Here is a 10,625-nt window from a genome sequence, read left to right on the forward strand (position 1 = left end):
ACCTGGAGTACATGTCCAGCCCGTGCAACTTCTGTGAAAACTTCTACCGAATGCCACCAAAATGTTCATTGGCTGTGTGACTCGTTTTCGTACAATAGGAAACTGTTTAAAGACAACATTTCAAGTCTTTCTAAAAGAAGCAGGTGATGACTGTTGGGGGGCAATTTTGATGGAAATCGGTGCATTATATTTCAACGAAATGTCCGCCAGGCAATCAGTATGTCTATACTTTGCAAAAAAACGTCTGACATTTCATGAATATCTTGAGTGAACTGTTGTGTTTGTTATTGTTTTGTGGTGGCATGGCAGGACGATCCCACGCCAGGTAACAATGACTGGTCTTGGCACCCACGCCGATTTACAAAAGGTGTGCCCGACAATTCACATATCATTGTGTCTATCGGACATGTAAATTTTGATAAGAAATAAGCCAATCACATGCAGTTTCCTTATGACGATGGCCAATCATCGTTGATGATGCAAGTTTTGAATTTTTGAACTGAACACCTAGCGTCATTCTAAGTCTGACGATTCTAGAGTGTGCAACGTTAACATTTTCACCGTTTTACAAAATGTCCGCGATTTCTCGTACTGACAACCCCATGGAACGAGGAGACAGCGAGAACCTTGCCATCATCCTTCAGGATATGGTTAGGAAGTTTGAGTCTCAAACCACAGAACTGCAGGCACTGAAGGCACAGCTCCAGGAGCAGGAACGCCGGCAGGCTAATCAAGAACCGCCGCGGGACATCCGAGAGGACAGCCCGTCGCCAGGGCACGCTCGCCAACGCCGCAGGGTTCGGAGGAAATCCTCTATTCCATCCACTTGCAGGGTAGGTGATTTATTTTGAGTTTTGTCATTTTGGTCATATTTGTATCGTTTCCCGTATGGGGTGTAACCCCAACCCCAAATGCCCGTTAGCCACGGGGCGTCACACGGGGCCATGTATGGCTCACACCCGAACAACTGAAAAAAGGGGTTCCCCAAAAGTGCCCGTAAAGTGCCGTTGAGTCTTTTTTTTCAATAATGTGACCGTAGCATTATTCAGGTAGTTGGTCAAACACATTTTAGCGCTTGTATCTGTATAATGCTGGCCACTTATGTAGATACCTAGCACGCATACTAGCAGGTTTTTAACAAGAAACGGACCGATGAAAACAGCTCCCCAGGCTAGCGTGCGAGCTTATTAGACCGCCAGCCATACACTTGTAGTAATTGACATATCAATGTCCCTTCTATCTTTCTAACTCAATTTCTCGATCACTAAAACAAAAGCAACAGCCAAATTAGACGTATTCCCCAATGACTGTTTGAAGGAATTTTCCCATGCGAGTGTTACAAACTTGCGCGCAAAGACAGCTAATACATTTGTTTAAAATGTTTTACAGGATGCCGTGCGCAAGGTGTACCGGGCGATGGAAGAAGGCGAAGGAGACTTTCAGGGCTTTCGGCTTACTGAACGGTATAGCAACTCCTATTTAATAAGACGTTTCTCTTGCCATGGCATTGTCAAGACATAATAATAGTACCAGATGTACCGTTTAACATGTTCACTATGTTTATATGACTCCCTTCCGTCAGTAATGACCATGAAAGAAACCCTATGATAACATCCTGTTTGATAATTTGATAATCCTGAAACGAATTCCTCTAGTACTTGTAGATTGATAACATAATTTATTCATTTTTTGGCATAGTATGGACTCAGCAGCCAACCAGCACATTGTGAAGATCTTGAGAGACGAGGTGATGAAAGAGCATGGAGGGCCTGAGAAGTGTCCTTTTTCATCAGCCGAACTGAAGGGTAAGTAAATTACACACCAAGTATGTAAGATTAATCGTTTGAAGAAGCAAGCTCTGATTTCTCCCTAAATATCTTTTTTTTAAACTGTAAATTCAGTGCAAGATGCAACTACGGTTATACTGCAGCAGGGTTGGAGCACTAAATCGCATGTATTGTGCAAATAGCACTGACTTTTAAATCTCTACGGCCAGTAAGCAGAAACTTCACGGTGTCAACGATACTTTTACTAATCTTAGTTTCTATGGCGTTACCTTAGAACCTATATTAACTATTCAAACACATTTGCATATGTGACGACTAAGTCTTGTTGACTCAGGTAAAACCGGTTTTCCCAGTGACATCTCATGTATAGCAGTATTGGCCCTCAATGTAAATTCATGTCCGGAATTAATCTCCATATCTTATCCAGTTGTAGAAACCGATTTGCCTGCAAGTTTTAAGTTCATTTTCCTTCATTCTAGATGCTGCCAAGAGGTACTATAGATCCAAGAGGGATGACCAGGTGCGGGCCCAGAAGGGGACGTATGCGGAGCACCGACACTCGGTCAAAAGAAACGGGAGGCAGCAACAGGTTAGTCTTATACACATGTAATGTCAAAGCGCAATACCTGTAGGATTAAAAGTTAACATATGAAGTCGTGATTCTGAAGTTTTGTGACTCGTTCTCCTCAACTTTTCAATCCAGGAAAATAACGCCCCAATGTTACTGAGAGCCGGTATTTCTTTATATCAAGGAAAAAAATACTTATAATATATGGGAGATTGTCTCTTGAAGCACGGCTCTTATCTATTGCATTGTTTAATAGTATTTCACTCAATACCACAGGAATATATACCAATTTGTATGCATAACATTTTTATTATTCTTTCCATACCACAGGAATATATACCAATTTGTATGCATAACATTTTTATTATTCTTACACCAAAAAGCACATTTTAGCCATCGTATTGCAACCAAGTGACAATTGATAGTTAGCTATATAGTATATACTTCACCATGGAGAAATGTTTGACATCAGGCTCATATCTCATTTCAGAAACTGGCGAGACGACGAAAGGCGTACAACCTGGCACGGGACAGCTGGTCAGAGAAGTCTAGGAGACGGGCGGAGGAGACTCTCCACAAAGACTTCATGTCGTCGGAGTCTTCCGACAGTGAAGTGGAGGGGCCGAAAACCTTCAAGGTCAGAAAGCTGGCCTGGGAGTCAGGAAAGATGACCAAAATCAAGGAGTCGCTGGACGCTGTCGTGCCACTTCGGGGCTCTCCTCGAATCCCTTCTCGTGAGCTTTCGGACAGAAAAGTACCAGAGGGGACCCCGGAGTGGGCGATCAGCAAAAGGTATCAGAACGGCAGAGCACCAGCAACTGACGTTAGCGAGCTGAGACTGGAGTTGGATAGCGAGTAGGACGACAGACAATTAGGAGGAGATTTTGTTTGATAAGTTTAGTGTAGCAGTTTTTTTCTCAAAGAGTTTTCAAAGTCAAGTTTGTAGCCACAGAATAGTCGTTTGCAACAACCAATTTGAGTAATTAATGTCAACATTTGTTTGTCCTTTATACTATGTAAACACAATTTACTACTAGTAATTACAGCCCCTGTGAGTTAGTGTTTTTTACATGTTCAACCGGTTTTTCCAGGTATGTTTACTTGTTTATTCTACCAGTTAATCAACCCTTGTAAAACTGAAGAAGAGTAATTAATGTCACCCGAACCGCCTGTAAGTCGGAAATATCTCATTGTTATCGAATTCAATATCGTTTTTTGACATTCATAAATGAGCTATGTTTTTAATCGGTTTAAGATAATCTGATACAACAACATGCTGGTTTTCAATGTGATTGCCTTGACTGTATATGGAACTCTGAGAATAGAATAAAAAGAATGTTGACTTGATATTGTGGACTGTTTGTCAATATTTCAGGTTAAGTCGATAGCATTCTTACATTGATGTATGCCTGCTGCAGCATACACGGTTACACGGCATATAATACTATTCAACACACAATATTTAAGGAGCATTACGATTCTTAAAAGCAGCTTAAATAAAATATTTAAGACTATATTAAAATACTTAAAACCTACTTAAACCAGACGTAAGGCAAAAAAATATACGATTTAAGATACATTTACGGTGCTTAAACAATGTTTAAACATTTGGATTTAAGCTTAGTTTAAAGTACTTAAAAGTTGCTTAAATGTGTGCCACTACGTGCTCTTTACGGACTATTTAAGTCGACGTATGACACTCAATTTAAGCAGCATTTACGGTGCTTAAACGCTGTGTAAACGTACGAATTTAAGCATAGTTTACGATACTTAAAAGTTGCTTAAATGTGTGCCACAACGTGTCCTTTACGGACGCACGTAATCATAGCTTAAATATAATATTTCCGAATGCGTAAACATGACGTAATGTAACTTAAAGAATGCCAATACGGTACCCTTAAGCACACTTTAAGAGTGCTTAAAGAGCAGTTTTCATGCAGTGAAGTCTGTGAATTATTTGTTATCTGTAATGATAAGTTCACGTTACAGACGTCACAGTGAAAACCGTGAACATAAAAGTACAGTGAAAAAATCAGGAATCGCAGTATACCAAACATGTAAGCAAATGATTCCTCCTTGCATATACTGCACTGCATTTTCTTGAGTTCTAAAAGCCAAGTAGGCTACATGTAATCACCATCATGGCTTTATGATCAATCAGCCTACTTCACTAGACTGAAGATGATATTGTGATAAAAAGCTTGTGGGCAATCTTATCGTATAACCTGTCCGCATAATGGCCCCAACTACAGCACTTACACTCCTTAGGACTACATTGGAAGTTATTAGGAGCAACCATTATGGTTACTAATGCATGGAGAAGTCATGAATAGTTTATACAACAGTGGTAACCAATTCCCAGAAATGGCTTCCATCTAATCTCCAAGCAGATCCTACGGTGCCTAGCCGGCTAAGGGAGTCAAACGGGCACCGGAGTGTGGGGAGTTTGATACTATACATAACGCACCGTGGATCTGGTTCGAGATGGGGAGTTTGATACTATACATAACGCACCGTGGATCTGGTTCGAGATGGGGAGTTTGATACTATACATAACGCACCGTGGATCTGGTTCGAGATGGGGAGTTTGATACTATACATAACGCACCGTGGATCTGGTTCGAGATTAGCTTCTATCATCTCCTGTACCCTTATCCTGGCTTACTTATCAGTCCTCTTGAGTTGTGTAGATAACAAGTTAAGCTATTCTTCAATCGTTGCTATGGGGGTTGCTGTGTTTATCTAGATTTTGCTGTCTGGAAGCACATCAATAACAAAAGGAAATTATAAGATCATGAGGTAGAAAATGGTAGTAGTTTAACATTGACAATTTCATAACTTACTTGATTTTCTTTGAAAGAGGCATTCATCGTTAAATTTGAGTGAAGAGATAGATAAGTAAAATAATTTTGTATTGCAAGTATGATTTTTTAGTGTCCCTTCATAAAAAGGAATAAACTGTTCATATCAGAGTTAAACATCTTCTCAGCAGTTAGCACCGTGATTATATAATTTTTTGACAGATTGTAGAAGATTTGCATTATGACCATATTTGAACACTACATTCCAGAACTTCCACACAACCTGTATTTTACTACCTACCAAAATTGAAATGATTGTTGAAAATTTGATGAGTTGGATTTTTTTCCATCGTGCAGCAATTGCCTCCCTACTTTGTTTGGGTAGACCAGTCCTTACCATCCCACTACACAGTACCATATATCACCACACCACCAATATATCATGCGACTGGCATTCCATACTTGTCAGGTCTTCCCACAGCCAATTACACAGCAACTGGGTTACATGAATGGAATACTAGGTCAACCCAACCACATCACAGGGCCTGTGTGTCCCCATCAACGTCCACCCCTGTATTGCATATCCTATCCTATTGGCAATCTCTAAACCTCCCTTCCAATTTCAAATGGTCTAATGGTTAAAAGGCTATCTTCAGGCAGAAATCTCTATGTTCTTTAGATAACAACATTGCTGTGAGGCTCTGGCATATAGCTGGGAGATAATATCAATTTTTATGGCAACGCATTGCAACCAGGCTAATCTAGTTTGAGAGGTTTATGAGTTCTTAAAGGGTGCAGAAATTGCTGGTGGTCTTTTCAAGACAGAACATTTAAAGGCCAACAGGGAAGGGGACAGTCCAGCAAATATCATGAACATAAATATTTTTCAAGGTTATTTTGTAAATACATGACGTATTACTTTTTACTTCCCTACTTGTGAATGTCTCAATTTAACGCAATATATTATTCATTGAATGCTTCTCTTTTCTTAAATAACCTTTTCTTAATTTTTTCTTTTCTTAGATTAGTTGTATACAGTAATATTATGGTTCATTACTGTTATTTTCACAAAAAATTTTGGGGAAAAGTTAAAAATTTACAAGCAGTGCATACTGGCAAGGCCCAGGCTAGGAAGAAACTTTCCTATGTTGGCAAGTCACACAAATCAAGCGCAAGACAACAGTGACTTCTCTGGGGACATTTTACCCCAGATCAGTCCATCAGTCTAAACTGTACTCAGTCCAGGGAAATATACACTCCATTCATCACTGGAACATCCTGGCTATAAAAGGACCAGATTACCAGAAGCCTGATCATTACCAGACTTGCCCCTGTTCTGCTCTTTCTCATTCCCCTTTAGTTCCAGTGCCTGTCCATTCCCACAGTACTCTGCAGCATAGACAACATACCACTGCATGCAAGTTGGCATCTGCACTCATTTCTGGAAATCCAAATTGTGATGGTCTATAAAGTAACTACAAGTATGATACTGACTAAGGACAATTAAGAATGGTAAATGAGGCAATGACAGTGTCAACAAACTACCATCTTGTGTTACAAGTAACACTGTGAACCAAAATTGTGCTACAATTTGGACAATCAATTAACCATAATGTGATAAGATTCTATTATTCCTTAAATGCTTGCATTGCAGATATACCATAAAATGGAAATTAAGGATAACCAATAAACATATTTTGTCAGCTTCATCATTCTTTCTTGTAGAAGGGCCTATGGTAGTCTGTGTATGCAAATTCCACTGTTGCGGGCTGTAACTGGCCCCCCGACGATGGATGTTTGGTGGGCCGCTATAAGGGCGATTTAATCAGGCTAAGCCTGCTAAGGGTAAAATACCTTATTTCAAGTGAAACATCTGATAGAGATCATAGAGATCAAGATAATGCGGCAATAACCCAAGAACAAATTCACCTCTCCCATATATTGCTGCAGATTTCTTGTACTCTGCCTACACTTACCTAGTATATGCCAAAGGCACCTCTTTACCCAATGTTACCTGAGAGATGGAACCATGACCTGAGAACACTTCAGCCTCCTCCCAACATTACCTGCACAGCAGCAGCAGGTTGGAATCTCCCAGCTGCTGCTTGTGCCCCTTCCTCAGGGGATTACTGTAATCCTACTACTGCAGTGGGCATGCCTGGAATACAGCACATAGACTTGGCTTTCACACAGGCCTGCCCTCACCAATAATTCACACACCTGACTACAGCATATTCAATAGATTTCCTCATAGCTTACAGTGCTTGACTAGACTAAAGAATAACTACTACTGTTGTTGGCAGTTTGGGTGGCCAAGCTTTTATTGAAATTGATGTTTGCTGTTTCTGGACTGCTGGCGCATGATGTACATTTTCCAAGGACTGTTCCATATGAAAGGTGGAGGGGTAGTCAGAACATGTTGGGACTTCCTTGTCAATTTCAATAAAGTCTTCTATTATGTCAACACAACACTTCTTTAGGCAATAAACCTGCTATAGACTAAAAAATATAAATATCTATATATTACTGGCATACATATCTTATCTTTGTATATCTCCATCTCCATAGCTATCAGACAAACCATCAACTCAGTTACATTTCTGACTTTAACCATCTATCTATCTTTCTTGTCGCTACATCAAATCAAATGTGACAACCATCAGTGACTTATACAAGGTACCGCACGTTAATCACTTTTCCTGGTATGACATTTACTGCCAATGTCACCCATCTAGCTGCAGAAATACAATAATCTCTAAAATTATGAAGATTAATAAACCACCGCCAAATTGCAGTCATACGATAATTGTATTGAGCAGTTATAGATGCATTCAAATTAAAAATCCACAGTTTACTCACATTCACAAAATCAATATGTGAAAAGTTTTTGGACCATAACATAGCACATAAAGCAGTCATGTTTCATTACCGAATTGTTACTGCTGAAGCATTTGACATTACACATGGCAGGTACTACCAAGCAGTACAGGCTCTTGCATGCATGTAAAATAGCACAGGATTGATCCTGAGCTGCAGTCTGATATCAATCTTCCATTAAAAAAAACTAAACTTCACAAGTGGTTCCTCTAAGAAAAGGGCGATGATTCAGGGCAAGGGTGTCATAAACTCTGACCTCTTGTACCCTTCTTTTGGTCGAAGCAAATACACAAAAGTTTACAGGATATAAGCACAAGAACAGCTTCATCCAATAAATCCAACAATAGGCCAGAGGTGTCAGAGGTCAGCTTCTCAATCCCTGCAGGATAAGTCATTATAACAATTAACCTTGGTGGGATGACTTTTTTATCCTTTTTTCCCCTCCGCACCCCTGCTGAACAAGGCACCTTGTGACCCCTGTAGCTCCAGAGGTCATTATCCACATCACTAGGTGGAAAATGGGGGCAGACAGGTGCCTATTATCCTAATTTCTTCACATCTGAGAAGTCATTATTCTCCCCCTCCTCTTTTCTGCGAGCTATACTCGTCCTAGCACACCTGTGAGACTTATTTATTTCAACTTCTAGCCCTACCAAACAGGACAGTAATCCTCTGTTGTTCTACCAACTACTCTTTCTCTCGATGAACAACATACTTTCTGCTTTACTAACATAGCCCAAACACCATCTTTGGTGGGGCTGTGATTAGTGTGAAATACATCCATATATACTATAGTGTGGAGAAAAGTCTTCCAGAAAAACATCCCAACCAGGACATTGTTATTCACCTCACAGTGACCTGGCTCCACGGCTTCAACTGGGATCATGATTGCCTCAGCATCGATTCTCTCCTTGCATAACTATCGCTCATCAAAATCAGCAGCCTGTCACAAACTGCTGCTGCACTTTCTCCTCCAAAGTACAGATCAAGCCTCTCCTCAATATAGCTGAGGAAAGTGATAACACCTGCTTTGTGACTATCTCACCTTTCAAAATGATACCATCACAATTCTACTAGCCTTGAGAGAAAAACATCATGAAAATATTCACCAATTTGCTGTGGCCTTGGTAGAATCTACAGCAAGCAGTTGTTTCTCTTACCTTGTTTTCAAAACCTTTTATATATTCCCATGTCAATGTGAAGGTCTAAGTGAATATGCAATGCTTGCTCAAGGCAAGCTGAACTGTGCAGAATTACATTTGCCAGCCCAGAAAGATCTGTGAGCTAACACAGTAACTGTTATATATAAAAAGTAATGTTCCAACCAAACAATTCAATATATTTGTGATCATGACTCTCAAAACTCACCAAGAGGACGCAAGGTGGTTTTCACTGATAACTTAAAGTGACTTTTGCTAACCTCTTATGTGTGTGTATCTCAGGCAACATGGGAAGATGATTTAGCCCTAAGGATAGTGCAGTCACAATAGTGTAAAATTATATCTGTCTATCATTTTCTTTGTCAAAATGATGGTCATAATGTTACTAAAATCATTCTGTGAACTCAAATACCCTTCAAAGCAGTGTATTTTTCAAGGTTCAAGGCAAGGCTATACAGAAATGATGCTAGACCTCAGCAAAAGGCATTACAGAAAAGAAAGAAAGTACCAGTAATGGTAAACAACTTACCTTAAGATACACCTGAATTACCACAGACAATAACTGACAGGTGGGGCAAAAGGAAATCATATAATCTTTGGTGATTACAACATACAATAGCTTCCTTTGTTGGCGTAATTAGCAGGTGGGAAGTACCCAGCAGGGGGCGTGAGAAACCTGGAGGGGGTTCAGGATCTAAGGTTCTTCTTCTTGAAATATGCTTTGGATACCTGCTTCTGACCTACATGGAAACCTTTGTGAGTACGAATGTAAAAAAAATTAAACTTAATTAAAGACCTAGTGTCAAAATCTTTCTGAAATGCTGTTATTGTAAGGAGTCAACAAACATGGCACAATCTAAACTGACAAAATCAACAGGAACGGAACCTCAATTAACAGCAACTTATTCATATCTATGCTGAAAAAAGCCTTCCATGTAATGCTTGTTCCAGTGATATCATAAGTTTGCTGTAAATAGTAGAAAGTGGGCAACTTTAACAAGTCATCTGCATATCAATAGGTACACCTACACGCCTGTGCTGAAACATCAAAGCATTGCGTGGTCACTTCAACCCTGTTAAAAATGCTGCAACCTTGACTTCTTCCTTTGGGCCTTGAAGAATAGGCTCCACAACAAGACTATTCCATCTAAATGTTGCTAGAGGGGTGATAAGGAAGGAGACAGCCAGGGTAGAGTATAGTCTCCAACTTCCAAGCAGAGAGTAGTCAGAGTAGACAATGTGGGCCAGTGCCACTGCATGTGAAAAGCTGTTAAGAATAATAATGGGCATAAAGTCTTCATACCAGCCTCTCATATTCGTTGTCATTTTATTGTGCCAAGAGATAGGTAAATCAGGACGTTATTTAGATGGTAACACACGACAGTGACGTCTCCTTACATTGCTACCCCTAAAAATTCTAGCAGCGTACTGG

At 40.0% G+C, this 10,625-nt stretch overlaps 3 protein-coding genes across 3 annotated transcripts in view; 1 reads left to right on the plus strand and 2 right to left on the minus strand.

The window, feature by feature from the left end:
* The window catches only part of LOC118416503, a 1,371-nt gene extending 1,337 nt beyond the window's left edge, over positions 1–34 (minus strand). The window contains exon 1 of the mRNA XM_035821625.1: positions 3–34. The gene's annotated coding sequence lies outside the window, so the exon portion shown is untranslated. The remainder of the gene's footprint in view (positions 1–2) is intronic.
* The window catches only part of LOC118416498 (plexin-A4-like), a gene marked incomplete at its 3' end in the record, with an annotated part of 145,017 nt that overhangs the window by 113,312 nt on the left and 21,080 nt on the right, over positions 1–10,625 (minus strand).
* LOC118416502 lies at positions 95–3,376 on the plus strand. Its single transcript, XM_035821624.1, has 5 exons — positions 95–833; positions 1,390–1,463; positions 1,699–1,805; positions 2,267–2,376; positions 2,846–3,376. The coding sequence occupies exons 1-5, from the start codon at positions 573–575 to the stop codon at positions 3,212–3,214; spliced, it is 921 nt and encodes a 306-aa protein (XP_035677517.1). The 5' UTR covers positions 95–572; the 3' UTR covers positions 3,215–3,376.

This window comes from Branchiostoma floridae, chromosome 5, assembly GCF_000003815.2.
Source record: "Branchiostoma floridae strain S238N-H82 chromosome 5, Bfl_VNyyK, whole genome shotgun sequence".
Classification (NCBI taxonomy): domain Eukaryota; kingdom Metazoa; phylum Chordata; class Leptocardii; order Amphioxiformes; family Branchiostomatidae; genus Branchiostoma; species Branchiostoma floridae.

Coding starts and splice junctions, on each gene's coding strand:
- LOC118416502 (XM_035821624.1), top strand. CDS start 573: ATGTCCGCGATTTCTCGTACTGACAACCCCATGGAACGAGGAGACAGC. Junction 834..1,389: donor CTATTCCATCCACTTGCAGG/GTAGGTGATTTA, acceptor AATGTTTTACAG/GATGCCGTGCGCAAGGTGTA. Junction 1,464..1,698: donor GGCTTTCGGCTTACTGAACG/GTATAGCAACTC, acceptor TTTTTGGCATAG/TATGGACTCAGCAGCCAACC.